Consider the following 16,461-nt stretch of genomic DNA (forward strand, 5'->3'; position numbering starts at 1 on the left):
TTATTTCATTTTATGATTGATGTGTTCAAATAAAAGATTGGTGCGGCAAAATAAGTTTTTCTCTCCCTTTCATGCACCAACTTTATTTTTATTAAATATAAAAATTAATTTAATTTAATTTAGTATATTTAAAATGATATCAACCCTATTATTCAATTGAATCACTCTTCTTTTTTCTTTTTTCCGAGTATCCCCACTTTTAGTAAGGCTAAGCTACTTAGGCTGCAATCACCATCCAACACCTTGTCACATGTTACGGCATTTAAATAGTCACATTTCTGTGAAGGGACATGTAAAGATTCGAAGACACAACTAAGGGAATATCCCCACATTTGTGTACAAGAGTGGAGAGTCAGTTTATCATATCTTTATGCATATATTGCAAAATGAGATGGAAAATTTTGTCGTATTTTTTTGACATTCGGGGTGTTCAGATTGCTTTCCTTTATCTATCCAAGCATTATTGGATTCGTTACTATCGATAGGTTTTGCAGCTAAACCTCGAAAAGGCTTCTTAGGAGTCTAACCCCTCTTGTGGTTTATTGGGAGATCTTGTCTGACCTTGCTTTCATTTTAATAAATATTTTACCAACATTAATTTATGAGGTAACGGTGTGCTGCAAGTAAAGGTTGGCATGCCAATAGAATCTCTCATATTTATTTATTTGAAGAAGAAAAACGAAAGCGTTAAGTCATATTAAAGAATTGTATGTATTTATTGTATTTATAGAGTCAGGTTTTTAAGGGCACGTCGAAAAATTAAAATTTTATTTTGGGGCACTCCATGTCAAAGGGCACCTCTGGTGTAATCCTTTCACTCCGATCATCCTGTCATTTGAAACAATTCCGATGACTCCATCGAAGAAGATGAAGAAAGAGAATAGAAGCAAAACAACTACAATCCGACATTCATAGAGTTATGTCAGGAGATTCCATCCAACACAAATTATGCCTAAAAATAGCTTATTACCTTGAGAGTGGCCATCAGCCATGCAAGGAGCCATGTCGATACTGTATGTCCAACATGGCCTTTTTTAAGTCCATAATTTATTATTTTAAACGACATCCATCGGGGATGAGAAGTACTACATAACAATGCGTTCATTGCATCAACTAGGGATGAGACATATGTCCTAAACCAAATTTTTTTAAAAAAAATGATTTAAAATTAATTTATTGGATTTACCACTGAGGATTCATAAACATTTTTCATATTTTGAAAATATGGAATTTTCCAGTGAGATTCCGATTATTGGTGTTGTGACATAGATTTTTCTGACGTGTTGGCTCACCGAAGAAGACAATAGAGGAGTAGATGAAAGAAAATGACTGTAGAAAGGGAGTTAAGCTCATGGTGGTGCCCTTAGAAACAAGATTTTTAATTTTTTTCCACCCCACTTTGGCCCACCCTCAGTGGTGTGTCAATAAAACTCACCTTGATGTTATCCTTCATAAAGAAGATTCAAAATAAAAAAAACGCTTAATCTCTACTTGAATGATCAAAGGTTTGATTATTTTGCAAGTAAATTATTCACACATGTCTAGAACTCTGTAAATAAATCAAATTAGATTTATATCCAAATAAATTGGCAATCCTTCGGTGCTTCAGTTCTTAAGACATTGACTTAGGGATAGTTCAGATGATAACCCCTTTAATAAGTAATCAAATTAGATTTATATCCAACCTTACACCAATCAGATATGTTCTAGACTAACCTGGATCAGATCCAATCTATAAACAACCCAACTTCAACTCTCCGTCGTTTTAGCCGTCTGGTGATGATCGCAGTACAAGCTGCAAGAGAAAAACCATTATCATTTACCATTAAACAAAAGCATTTTGAAAAAAGTAGAAATAGCTCTGATAGACAATAAATTAACAAAAAGTCAGTTGAGATGGTTTGTGATGTTCAGCGAAGCCGATTATGACCCCAAATAGAAGAAATATTCAAGAATGTCCTGAAAGAGTGAGAGGAAAACCAAGAAGAACATAAATGAAGATGGTGAAAATCGATAAGGACTCAATCTAAATAACAAAATAATTAAGATTTGGAACGACTCAGGCTTTGTTTTCACTGTTGAGAGTTGAACTGATGCAGCATGGTTCTAAATCAAATTAATAAATAAATTCAAAAAGATAAAAAAACCACAATGATCATCAAACAAGTAAACTCATTATACTTCAAATCTAAAGTGTGAGATGGTGTGCACAAGAGGTTTAAAAAAAAAAACAGAGAAGAAGAATGATGAAAGTTAAGCAGTTTAGACAAATGAATTAAGATGCAACTCTATGTCACAAATCTATTCAATTGGTGACATTATATCAATGAATTGCATTGTTTCGGATGGTAAAATTACAAATGTTCTAGAAAAATGTTCAGATTCTAGAAATTCATAACTAGATCAGTTTTTAAGATTTTAGATGGGGTTATTATTTCACAGGTGCCAACGATGAAATGGCAGGTCCCACATTGTGCGTGTACGCCACATGTTGTACAGAGACAACTGTCTATACACCAAGTTGTTATTATTTTTTTTTCTTTGGTGGGTAAGACGAACTTCGACCCACAACTTCAAAGTTGCATTACAAGCATGGTTTTAAATCTCAGTCTCATTCAGCAACGATACGAATATAAAAAGTGTCTCAACATTCACATCATCTCGCGAGATAAACAAGATGTTTAGGACGATATTTTGAAAATCTCGGCCGAATCAACCATGATTTTTGTAGATTTTCCTTAAAATAATTAATTTTTATTATATAAACAAAACACGATTTTATGACTAAACATCTTCTAATCTACCTTATTTTATTAAAAAATCATAATTATTTTAATTTAACTATAAGTAAATCAATCAGTATTAACTGAGTTAAAAGGTTTGTCTCATCCAAAATGAGTTGACTTGTCCGAGACAACTCGGTCTCGTCCATGGACGAGATGTCAAACCAAGTTTTGAAACCATGATTACAGTATGCATTGCAACCAAGACTCTTGAGCTGAACCCCAACCCACTATTCTATTAGTCGGATTTTATCATGTATGAATATCTACAAAAAATCAAAATAGTATCATCAAAGTGGAGCCAGGGTTGAAACCTTCACTCGAGCCCAAAACTCGAAACTGAATTGTGATTCATAACGATCACAAAGTTCAATATTTGGCTTTACTTGTCATCTCTTCCTTGAGGACCTTCACAGCTTCTCCAACTCCATCCTGACATTTCCAAGAGTTTTAGTAAATAGCAGAATTTTAAAAAGTCGGAAAAAAAAAAGGACAATTCCCACACGAAAACATGCATTAAAAGAAAAATACATTCACTCATGTTATTCACAAAGGATAGGTTGTTATGTTTCCTGAAAAAATGAGAATAATATATTTCTGTCTTATATTGGCGAGACTCCACTGAAAACAAAAACTTCCAAATGAAAACATTTAAACTTTGAATGCTTGTTTGGAACAATAGGTTGGACTTCTACATCTATGGAAGGTACAACCTGTATCCCTCACCTGGCCGCCTATAAATACCCATCCACCATTCAGTTGGTCGCTTTACATCAATGAAAGGCACCACTTGTATCCTTCACCACATACATATAAATACTCATTCAGACCATTCCATTGGTCACTTTACATCTATAAAGGCAACACTTACATTCTTCACAACATAGAGAAGTATTCCAGGACCACCTATAAATACTCATCCAGAGCATTCAACTGGTTGCCCACCACAGCTCCAAACACACATATGTATAGGTTAGCAGTCGGCTGATAACGTTAGGGGTACAACGTTGGCAGACAAAATTTGTCCTATATGACTTAAAAGTTTTGGACTGGGCTGATTTTTTTGAGGAGATCATCCTCACAAAAATTCAGCCCAATCTGAAACTTCTAACCCCATCAAAAGTGATTTACAAATTAACGGAAAAAAATTGACGGTCCACAATTCTAAACCATTTTTTATGGGGTTAGAAGTTTCAGATTGGGCTGATTTTTTGTGAGGATGATATCCAAACCATAGAGATCACCCTCACAAAAAATCAGCTCATTCTGAAACTTCTAACCCATATAGGACAAACATTGTCTCCCAACGTTGTCTGCCAAACGGGACCTATATATATATAAGATGATCCAGCAGTATCAACTACGGCTAAACTTCGGTGGCTAATAAAAGACAGCAGACTGAAGAAAATTGTCCAAATGGTATATCCAAATATGATTCCCTGACGTAAAGGATTTTCGGGCTATTGTGCACCCAAAACCTAATTGAAGAATCCAGATGAATGATAAGTATGCCATGTGCAGAGGATGTGAGGTATGGTAAACATCCTGTGTTAAGCACAGGGACACTCTTAAACAGAACATATTACGGAAACAACATTTTAACTTGAAGCGAAGTATCACTACAGCGAATGTGAAATCATATTTCCCAGAAATGTCAGTCTGAAGTGCCAACTTAACCAAGTGATAAGATGTCTGGAGTGTTGTTCCCATGTCTTAGGTTCAAACCTCCTTGAACCCTACTTCATTTGCTAACCACTTATATAAAAAAATGTCACTGTCTAGAACTGCACCATTCCAAAGTCAGGGAAAAGTGGATCAGCTTTAGATTGCCAAAATAATTCCCCCTAATTTAGAGAACCTCTCCTGAAAACTACACACATAAGGATGAACCCGAAGACTTCTGTGCCCATCACAAACACAAAACGTTCATGTTCTTGATGTTTAATAGTATATGTAGCACAGTAATACACTAATCAGATTCTTCTATCAGTAGCACCACCATCTGCAGGATGGACAGACCATAGCCCAAAAATGTACCACTCAGTTATTTAAAGTATCAACTGATGCAGCAAAATCCTTGAAACAATGAAGTAATAAAACTGGACAGCTAAACAAATAGTGTATCATTAAGAGAGAAAAAAAAAAAGAGCCTATATGTTGAACAGTTAGGTTTGTCTGATTTGTTTCATAACTGGGCAATCACCAATCCAAGAGTTGCCTAACAGTTCAACAATCAGGCCGGACAACTAGGTGCACCACAATACAGAATAAGTGAAAAAATTTCAATATTATCAAATGTGACAGCAAGTTTGGGCATATAATCGCCTATGCCATAGCATACTTATGCATGTGATCGCATACTGCAACATGCAATCGCATATTTGCCCAATGGTCAAAATTTTGACCTATGGAAAAAACCCTTAATGTTTTTTATAAAGGCCTCATTATTATAACCTCCACATTCCTACAATATTCTAATATGTTTTTATTTTCATTTTAATTCAATTATACTCTAATTTTAGCTCCCTTCTAAGTTCTAATTTATTTATTACAATTTCATTGTATTATCTCTGTCTTTTACCCCTTAAATCATCTACATCAAGCTATTGTGAATCACATATGTGCACAGCATATGCTGATTGCATATCATCGCAAAAGCTATTTGAAAACACTGTAATCAATACGTGGATTACTTATCTAAGTTGGGTATTCAAATTTCTATTATAATTAGATGGGATAATTCTGAAGATACGTCTTTAGAATTAAAATCTCTAATTGAAAGAGATCTGAGATGTACCTTAGAAAGATTTAATATAGGATGGGACCCATCAACCTCAACGCTTAAACATCAAAAGTAAAAAAACACGGAAATCTTTATCCTTTATAAACACAGCACACATCACCACAAATGCTTCCAGAGATTTTGTAGAATATGAATACCTCTAGAGATATTTTCTCAGCAATTTCTACTGCACGTGCTTTAATTTGAGGAGATAAAGCTGAACTTATGGCATTTGATAGTGCATGCATAGCTTTCAAAATGCTAGAATCATCATCTTTATCTGGAAGCAAAACATTCTTCTGTAATGGTTCTGGTGCAACTCCAAGCCAGAACATCCTCTCTGCCCAATAGAACTGATCTAGCATAAATGGGCACAATACCTGCAACCCCAAGTTTACAAGTAGTTATCAAATTACTATGGATGCACCAATAAAATTCTCATAGTTCTATTTATAACTGAAATTTAATGTTCAAATACATGAATATGCAGTTCCACTAATTTTTAAATAGAAAATAACACTCACATAAAACATGTGCATCTTGCATATGCATTGGCATTGACCCAGAACAGTTACACATTATCACACATACATTCATGAACCCTGAGAGGATAAATGCCTTCAAATACTAGACCATCCACTTGACAACCATCCATCTTGCACAAGAGTAATAACACACATCCCTACTGAAACAAGCTTAGATGCATGCATCCAAGTGTATACATGCTAATGACCCATGATATCTATTGAGAGGTAAGGTATTTGTCCATCCTCTAATTATATGTACTTTATGCACATACATGCAAATGTATCTGCTTAAGTTTACATATAGGGTTACATCCACGCTTCAACACTAGCACAAAATGAATGTATGTATTAGTGGGAGCTAAGAGTTCCAAGAAGCGTCATTTTAATAGATTAACCGTAGCAGAGATGAGGATGTTGAGTGGATCAGTGAAAACGACTAGGAAATATAAAATTAGAAATGAGCGGATTTGAGAAAGTTAATCGAGACGATTTGGACACGTTCAACAAAGAGTTAAAAGTAATATACTAGTTGAAGGTGCTAACAGAGTGATAGGAAAACACCAACAAACATGAATTGAGATAGTGACATCAGATATTACATTTTCAATAACAAAAGACGTGGCTCTGGACAGAGTTGAATAGAGGAACAAGATTCATTTGGTTGGCCCCAATCTTTGGGATAAGGCTTTGATGATGATGGGAGCTAAGAGTAAAATGGACTCGGGTTGGGTATTGGGATGTCCATGATTCTGAACAGAGTAGCCATGCAAAAAAGTTTCTTAAGTCAAAACTCTCTCCTTTCAAACAAAAATGTGAGATAAATGAATTGAGAACTGGCATGTATCCTATAACCAACCTGGGGGACTCCAGAATGTAGTGCTGCTGCCGTGGATCCACTGATTGCACATCAATACCAAGTAATACAGAAAACTTCATTAGTTCAGTGGTGAGTTTAACATTTTTCTGATAAAAAGGCCAGAATGCTTAGAAGATCATAAGAGAAGAAGTCACCTGCCACCATGGTGAATCACAACCGCACATCTTGGAAAGAGCCAGTTGTATGGTATCGTACTAATTTATGAAGGGAAAGGAGGAAGAATTAGTCACTATAAACAGAAATTGGTGACAAATTGATGCAGAAAAAATTTCACCAACCACAGTGATGCAGTCTCTAATTAATAAAACTACCGATCTGATGCAGATTGGGAAGGCCGATGGTTGAAGAAAAGAGACGATTTGGTGTTCTTAGAATTCTTTTGTAGTTAGTTTTAAAACTAGAGAAGGGTCTTTGTAATCTTGGGTTTCTTTTAGTAGAATGGAAAGTTAGGACTTGATGGGGTGATCCAATCGTTAGGATCCACCAAAGGGTCAGGAATTTAGTATAAATCCTAATGTGTTGGAGATATAAGGAAACTTTTCATCGAGTATATGAGAAGGAGAAGAGAATGCTTGAGAGCTTCTTTTCCATGAAGAAACTGCGCATGAGGTTCCTTCCTAGTGTTGCTTAGTGGGATAAAAGTGCAGCTTCCCACCAACCTCACAAAAAGGTTTGGGTAGAAGAACCACCTCCCAATCTCAATCATGGAGTAGAAAGAGCTTAGAGTTCCAAAGGAGGAAATATAGGTCATGGATTCCTAATCCATCCATCTTGGTTGTCAAAGCCTAATTCCTCGCATTCACAGAGAGGGGTTTCGTGTCTGCACCATCAGATATTAGAGCCTCCATTTAGGTCAAGGCTTCGTAACCTATACATTTTGGCAATCGAAACTTGCTTCCGTCTTGTATTTGCTGATTGGGCCCACCTATTGCATCAAAATCCTTACTGAGCTCGACCTAAGCTAATAGTAGAAGAGAAGTAAATTATCTCGGAGGTAGATTTGAGAGTGATACTGATGTAGATAGGCTTGTTGAAACTTATCTCAATGTCTATGATCAAGTGAAGAAGCATCGAAGAAAGAAATCAACAACATTTATGGAGTCAAATCTGTTTGACCGAGTCAACTCAATCCGATCTTTGACCTGTCCTCAAGACCTAGTCCAACTTCTCTTAGGACCCTTTCTTTTATTGAGTTTTTATTTTTAAGTTGCTTAAGTAGTCCTACTTAGTTTCTATTTCAATTTTAGAAATTTTCTTTTTGTATTTAGTTTCTAATTTATTTTATGTTTCTATTCTTCTCTAAATTCGTTTTTATTATTTAAGTTATAATTAGAAGTGTTTTTAGGTGTCCAAATTGAGTTTTAATAGGATTAAAAGGTTAGTAATATGTTATAAATAGATCAGAAAGTTACTTTTTAGTATTTTAGAAGATTTCTAAGTTGTTATGAGGGAATTATCTATATACGGAGCTCCAATAAACAAATCCAGCAATTAATTTTTTTTTAGATTGATCAATGAAAGAAAAAAACAAAGACTTTTCTTCTCTTTCTTTGTTTTTTTTTTAGCATAAGAGCCCGATATTGGTTCTTAATTTTAGTGTTTGCAATTGATTTCCATCAATTTCAAACCTAGATTGAAATTCTTAGTTCTTGGGATTTCACGCTAAAACCTGTTTTTTAACATTAACTCTAGGTTTGTATGTTCTACCCTAGATTAGATACGGAGGGAAGGGAGTGTTTAAAATTATCTATCATTAGGAGTGTTTAAGTGTCTGTTTAGAGGTCAAATTTGGAACTGTAAAATATTGTGTTTGGCTTTTATGAAATAGAAGGGCTCACAACACTTACTGAATGCCAAAACCAGGTTTGAAGACAGTAGGGTTTTGAGTGGAGTCTCCCTAATTGGCATTTTGGGCCTTAAAACGAGAAAGAAGAGACAGATCACCTAAACTACTAACGTACATACATTAAAGCTATATATTTATTACCATATTAAATCGTTAACAAATCAACTTAATTAGTATACATACAAAATGTCTAAAATTGAGTTAACTTTTGGTTAATATCTAAACCTTTAATCTCACAGTCCAATCTCCAAACTTTTTATCTTCAAAGTCAATGAGTTATAAATGATGGAGAGTTGTTACATCCAATAAAAATGGATTAGACATACCATAAGGTCTGACAGATTTAGTATTTTTCTCTCATTTTTAGTGCTTATGTACTCTTGAGAAACTTGATTAAGATTCCCTAATAATTTCATTTTCTTCAAATTTCTTTACCTCACAAAACCTATCTACCATGAATCAAGAGTTAATTACCCTGAAAAGCAGAAAAGTCGATCACTGAAGAGGACTCCATCTTCTCCGCATTGTTTTTTATCTGAAGAAGATAGCAGACCAGCAAGCATACGGATGGCAGCATCAAAAGGTTCATAACCAGCTGAGAAAAGGATGAATCTGTAATTTGTGTTCTCCATAACTGCTTTGAGTACTTGAAGAAATGCTTGGGGATTCCTCAAAAAACCCATGCTGCATAAAGTAAAGGCCTCTTAGTTCAGGTAAGTAAATGCCATGACAGTTCATGTCCATTATTGATGGCACCAATCATATGGCATATCCAGACGCATGCAGAGTGGGTTTACGGCCCACAAACCCAAAAAAAATAGCAAAATGTCTTCTGGTCCAGGCATTCCAGATGCATAGTGGGCTTTTGGCCTACTTGTCAATCTCCCTACCATGGTTATAAATTTTTCATATGGAAACCTCTTAGTTTCTATAGATTTTTATTTAGTTGCAATTTTGGTCTTTCAGTTTTTATTTTTCTTTTCTTTATTTTTTCGAATAGTAATATCCACACTGTTACAATCTATTTATTTTACTGATAAGTAACACCAAACTGCACTAAAAAACTACTAGAAGAAATACTTAAACTTGCCTTCCAACCGAGCTTAATCCTATGAAGATGGGTATATCAGAAGTAGAAATATTCAGAAAACGATGTAAATCAGCATGAATGAAGCATAGTTCATTCTTTCCATTCAGATGTCCAGAAGAAAATAGAACTGAAATTTCTCTGCATTCAGGACATGAAAATTGCCATTCCATGGGAAGAGACCAAAATCCACACACCCGAACATTTGATGGCCAATAACCTGTTATTGCAACAACGTTAACAGAGAATGGATTTGAAGAAATAGTGATTGACTAAACTAGCAATTTCTTACAATCAAAATGATGAACTAAGTTCGACCATAGAAGGAAGTTACCCCCACATTTGGTTTAAATAAACCAAAAAATACATAAAGAAGGGAAAGAGAATATACAACGAGTTCCATATTTCTTACAAAAATTATAGTATGAAAAGGTAATGCTTTGGTCTTATTAGAAAATTTTGGCCACGGAGAGTAACAGTTATGTGCAGTACCCATTAACATGGTCCAGCATTAGTTGAAATATTATCAAATGAAATGTGCATTAACTTGGTCACAAGGTTTTAGGCACAACCACCATTGGAAATCCGACTTCCAAACAGTCCAATACTTCATCAAAAGATAAATTTAAGTGGTGAGTTGATGAATCACATTCTTATTCATTGTGAGGTGACCTATGGCATTTGGTCCTTCTTTCTCACCTTGTTTGATGTTTTGTGGTGTCTTTCGATTTCGATTCTCTCTTCTTTTTAGTTGGAAGATCCAATCTTTTTCTGGCAGACGGAAGATTCTTTGGAAGTTCACCCCCTTTGCGATTTGTTGGGGCTTGTGGAAAGAGAGGAACTTACACACTTTTGAGGGGAAAGTTAGTACTTTGCAAGAGCTTAATTTTAGTATTCTTGGTTTGTCGTTCTTTTGGTGTAAGCAATTCAGGGAGTTTAAAGGTTTCTTTTTTGAAGACTTTCTGTTTAGATGGGAAAATGTAAGCAAGGAGTGACAGCTTTGTTTTTTACTTCCCTTTGTTATCTCTGAGGACTTCTTGTCCTTCTTTTCAATAAAATTTAGCTTATAAAAAAAGAAGATAAATTTAATAAAAACACAGTTCATAGGGAACTTATAGGTAGATTACGTGAAACATCGCCTAGATAAGTAGTACATTAGAACTACATATATAAGACACAAAAACATGAATGATCAACTAAGTTTTATACTTGAAGCCCACACTCAATTGTGTCTAGTCACCCTTGAGGGAAATTGTTATCAAATATATATAAGATACTACCTATCAACTATACACACACATACCAATCAAAAAATATATATAGACACACAAATAACATACTCTGATCTGTAAAAATCGAGGTGGTTATAAAGCCTGTATTCTATATCCTCTTATGTTTTTTGACAAAAAACTTGAATTTTATGCTATCTCAGTATACAAAAAAGAATATGGGTTTAATCTATTCAAACCATATAGTATAGCTACCAAAAAAAAAATCTATTGAAAGCCCATGCTCATGTGTTCCTTAAGATCTTTGTTGACTTTCCCTTCTTTTAGTGAATCAATCTTTGCAGTAAAAGAAAACAACATTTACTAATACAAAGTTGATGAAGGTATTACATATAAATAAATAAAATCAGAATACCTGGGCATTCCACAACTTCCTTGCTAAATCCGTACCTATAAGATGACAACAGTGAAAACTTAGGAAACCATATTTAAGATTTCAAAAGAACCACAAGCACGGAGATAAAATTGCAGCAAAGATAGTATGCAATCAAAGTTCAATCCTAATTGAAGACATGCCTTGGACTGAACTGAATGGAGGACATAATTCATTTATCCGAACCCTGAATTTTGGATAAGGCCATGACGGTAATCTTTGTTGCAATTGATATATCAGAGATGAAGTTGATCACCATAAAAGGACATAGTGGATTGTTGTACAGGTTTTTTTTTATTATCTTACAGGACACCTTTTATCTCCTCAGGGTGAAATATACTTCCAAACAGATAGGGAAAATGTGAAGAACGTACTGAAACAACTCAATATGGCACTCAAATGATTTGGCATTAACAGATTATTTTATAATCTTCATTTAGAGTTATGGACTTTGTTGGTAGCTAGACCTATAACAAAGTTAGGCACTCTAGACAAGGCAGAGAACATGACTGAGAAGCAAACAATTGTAGCATGGTTCGAAAAGTGTCAAGTAATGAAAAAGCTTTAAGTTTTTCCATTAAAAAAAGTAATGATACAGCCTTATAGAGAGGAGTATTCAAATCTTACAACAGCAGAGGGGAGTGAGTCCAATAGTGCAACATGGGAAGATCTGTTACTGGATCCTGTGTTCAATAGATAAGTAACTTTTGTATTTGAACCAACAACAGCAGCTACGCACTTCTTGAAATTACTGAAGCAAAAATATAAATAATTGTAGTCTACAATCTAAGAACTGCATAAATAATTAAGTAATACCATTTGAATTAAATAAGTTTATTCAATTCCTTGTTGATCAGAGGTACCAACCGTGAAAGGGAAAGGGCTTAGATTCAAATCACTTCTCCATGATCCCCAATCTTCTGTGAAAAGTGGCCACATCCAATGAATCACATCTTTCCAGCAAACCTATTTTGTATAATAAAATGAGAAATTGATTGAATTGAATGTGAATCCTTCTTAGATATATCAAAATTTTGAAAGATGGGTTATAATATAATTAAACATATGACAGTAAAAAAATAAAATAAAAAAATTGAACAAATACATGAAAAATCATCTTCATCATCCATTTTCTATCCCAACTATTGAGGTTGGCAACATGAATCTTGTTTCACTATTCAACTCTCTCTTCACTGAGTTCAGATCCATGTTAAGGAGTCGAGACTAGTTTGTGGCGGTCGTCAACAAAACACAATCCTCTTCCTGGTTGGGACCAACGATGAAAGTCTAATGCTCACATAAGCAAACTTAACATACAGACTGAATTCAACACAACTATATACATACCACAAAAACATCAAAAGCAGAAAAAACTCACTCTAACAAGAATATATTTTCCTTAATTGTTGTGAGTTGTTCCCAATTTTACAACCTTGTTATATGATTCAACACATTTAACAGATGTACCAAATGAATTTGCAGCAGCATTTATCGAGTTTCTAGAAATTGAAAAACATTACTTACCATGTTAGTGGAGCTTCTTGAAGATATTTATACAAGAGGGGGAGCTCCTTCCTGAATTGCCGTTCGAATGATGAAGGTGCACTGTTAAATAAGTTAGACATGTCAAAATTGCATCAAGAAATACATCATCTTTGGGAAGTATCAATGGAATATAGTGCAAATGAAAGAATCATCAACCAATACCAACACTATTAAAAAGAGGTAATTTATCTAGAAAATTTCAACGACCAGTGAAAACCCATTTAGTTTAAATAGGTAAAAAGATGCTCAAAGGATCATTACAAAGAAATGACAACATATTGCAATGGTCCTGGAAGGTGCTACCTGTTATCTCTTCAGAGATATGACAACACTAACGAATGTCTTACCACCAAATGGCAGAGCCACATAATAACAACAATTTTGGGATTTTTTGCATTGTCAAAACATATCAACATGGATTGCCTGTCAAAATGTTCAAACATGTTTTGACCATTACTGCAGTTGTCACCCATTATTTTAATAATCTTCTCTTTTAGTTTCTAAATGGAGACGGTGTCTTCCATCTTCCACACACTACTTTGTTAAATTATGAATCACAACTATAGTTGTCGTATAGTTTTCCCTCTCAAAGCTCTACTCATATCTGTTAAGCATCAGATCGCTCTATGTCTATGGTGTGGTAATATTTTCTTTTAATTTTCATAAATTTCTTTCAATATTTATCGTTAAAAATATTCTCCTTCTGATTCTAAATCAAAATATAATATTACAAAAATATAATACAATTGTACATACATGTATGAGTTTTGAGCTACTTGAAGACACAATATCAATGACCTTGTATCTGTAATGGAAATTGACAAACGTGTTTGTGTCATTGCTGCATAGATAAAATAGTTTAATCTTGTAAACTAGCAGCATTGATGCTCAACTTAACTGTCATTTAGCAATTAAGAAAAGAGATTGGCTGTTCCCAATTTTGTTAATAAATAGAAGCTGCTGTTTCATAAAATAATAAGGACTACCAAATTTCCTGCTCCCTCTAGTCAACATTGGTCAAGATATGTTACATGGGAAAGCCGTATATATTACATGTTTGAGATCTACCACTCAAGCAATATTTAGAAGCTTGTAATTTTTCACTTCAACTATAAGAATCTTAACATGGATGCATGACATATGTTAAACCACTAACATAAAAAAGAAAACAAATTCCAATACCTATAAGGTACAACATATGGAGCAGCAACAACACAGCGGACATGAAACAGTTCTGCAAGGCTCCATCCTTCCTGTACACCATACAAGAGTAAACAATCAAATAATGAGGGTCATTGTTGCATCACTAGACGAAGTCTCTTACAGATTTCAAACAAAATAATTGTGTCTCGAGGTTCTAAGCAACAAATACCAATGCAAAGAAATTTATCACGACAAAATCGCCCTCAATGCTTTGGTCATCTCCAAATATCTTTTCCATTAAAATCAAACATTCCCGTCTGTGTTCTCTTGTAATAATATTCTTCTGTAAAGAAAATGAGAAATCTGCGGAGCCTAATCCGATAAAAGAACACTGTTAGTAATCTAATAAAACCATTTTTACACAATTAAACGACAATGGGTGTCTTCCGATATGAGTTTTTCAACAACATCGCATGGGTACCTAGACACAAACAAATTTAGCTTTAAATTTCCAAACCAGATACCCAAAGACCCAATTAACAACAATTTGATCTAGTCCACTCCAATTCCCCCATCTAAGAAATTCACAAAAATCTCAAAGAAATAAAGATTGATATTTAAATTAATTGTTCCAACCTGAGGTATCATGATCCTGATGAACAGAAAGAACAGGTGGCGTTGAAATCGGATAAAAGGTGACACTTTTTTCCGCCAAATTAGAACTTAAATCCTACAAGATGATCATAATTAAAAAATATCTTAAAATTTTATACAAATTGGGATTTTATTAAATTATAACAACAGAAATGAAAATTAACTACGGAATCGAATTTACGCCTAAATGGAGAATAATTCACAATTGACTAACCAAATTATTTTTAAAATTTAATCTGAAAATTGGGAATTCGAACCTCATGAGCAGAATGAGTGATTAGAACCACTTGGTACTGAGGTTGCTCACACGCAAAAGCTGCAGCAATGGCCTACAAAGAACAAAGATCAAGCTTTGTTTGTGTGTGTGTGTGTGTGTGTGAGAGAGAGAGAGAGAGAGAGAGAGATTACAGTGATGGGATGAACGTCGCCTTTGGTTCCGAAGGCCATGAACACAGCTCTAGGTCTCTTGCTCATCTCCTTCTCCATGGCGCGTTTGTCCCCTCCAAATTCCAAACTCACTTTCAAGTTTCAACTCTTCTTGTTACGGCCATGGCTTGCAACCCGGTTTATCGTCTACAGAGTTGACTCGTCTGAGTCATCTCGAAGTCGACGAATCAAACCATCTAAAATTCTAAATTCGTTTTCAAATCTAGTCGTGATAATCTGAGTATCCCACGTGGCATTCTCAATAGACTACCTGACGTGACAGTTCGGAGTCGTAGATCTGCTCTCCTCGGGATACACGGTTCCCTTTAGATTCACATTTTTATAGGGACATGCAGCCATCTCTCTCGAGGAATGCAGATCTACAGTTATCGAACTTGTGACACCAAGGTAGTTGATTGAGTTTGTTACGTGAGGTAGTCAGATTATCATGATTCTTTAAAATTTGAGTAGAACCCATCAGGTGGCACTCCATTTTATGCCACATGGAAATTTTTTAGTACGCACTCACCATGTGGATGAGTGATCTTGGTGAAGAAAAATAATTTGCTAACTTGAATCCGCTAGATCTATTATCTTGAAAAAGAATTTAAATCCAAAGATTTAGGAATTTTTTTAAGACAATTTTATAATTAATGGATCCACATCACCAAATCAAATTGATCTTTTGTGTGTAGATTCACTAAAGGATCGACCATATATCCATTAGGTCAATGAGTCACCAAAATGCCACGTCACATAAAATGTACATTCTTATTAAAAATAGAGATATTTTTCAAAAAATGTGCACAGCTTTCGCAAAATTTGATTTTGTTCATTTTAATTCCCAAATCATATATTTTTTAGGTAGCAAGTGAAGTGAGTTAGCAAAAACATAGTTTGGAAAATAAAATGAATAATGTACTAGACTCGAAATTTTATCATATTCAGCACCTGTAACAATAGTTTTCCTATTAAAAGACATTAATAAAAAAAATTAGAGAATTGCTATTGGCATCTCAACTTTTACTTATTACGTCACAATTTCTTAAATTACTTATCGTTGCCCAATTAAAGACTAAAGCACACTCTTCAAATAATACAAAGGTTTGGCCAAATTATAATCTCAACA

At 34.5% G+C, this 16,461-nt stretch overlaps 1 protein-coding gene across 1 annotated transcript; it reads right to left on the reverse strand.

The window, feature by feature from the left end:
- Positions 1-1,546: 1,546 nt before the first annotated feature.
- Positions 1,547-15,473, reverse strand: LOC147404086 (UDP-Glycosyltransferase superfamily protein). Its single transcript, XM_086439927.1, is given in 16 exon segments — positions 1,547-1,795; positions 3,098-3,215; positions 5,724-5,945; positions 6,949-6,988; positions 7,104-7,163; positions 9,290-9,499; positions 9,906-10,122; positions 11,547-11,581; positions 12,192-12,247; positions 12,432-12,530; positions 13,085-13,169; positions 14,292-14,362; positions 14,482-14,624; positions 14,889-14,982; positions 15,164-15,235; positions 15,315-15,473. Coding segments are annotated over 15 exon segments (1,545 nt in total). The 5' UTR covers positions 15,393-15,473; the 3' UTR covers positions 1,547-1,795; positions 3,098-3,152.
- Between the last annotated feature and the right edge of the window lie 988 nt (positions 15,474-16,461).

The sequence above is a fragment of the Akebia trifoliata genome, chromosome 4 (genome assembly GCF_017979445.1).
Source record: "Akebia trifoliata isolate Shusen 1 chromosome 4, ASM1797944v1, whole genome shotgun sequence".
NCBI lineage: Eukaryota > Viridiplantae > Streptophyta > Magnoliopsida > Ranunculales > Lardizabalaceae > Akebia > Akebia trifoliata.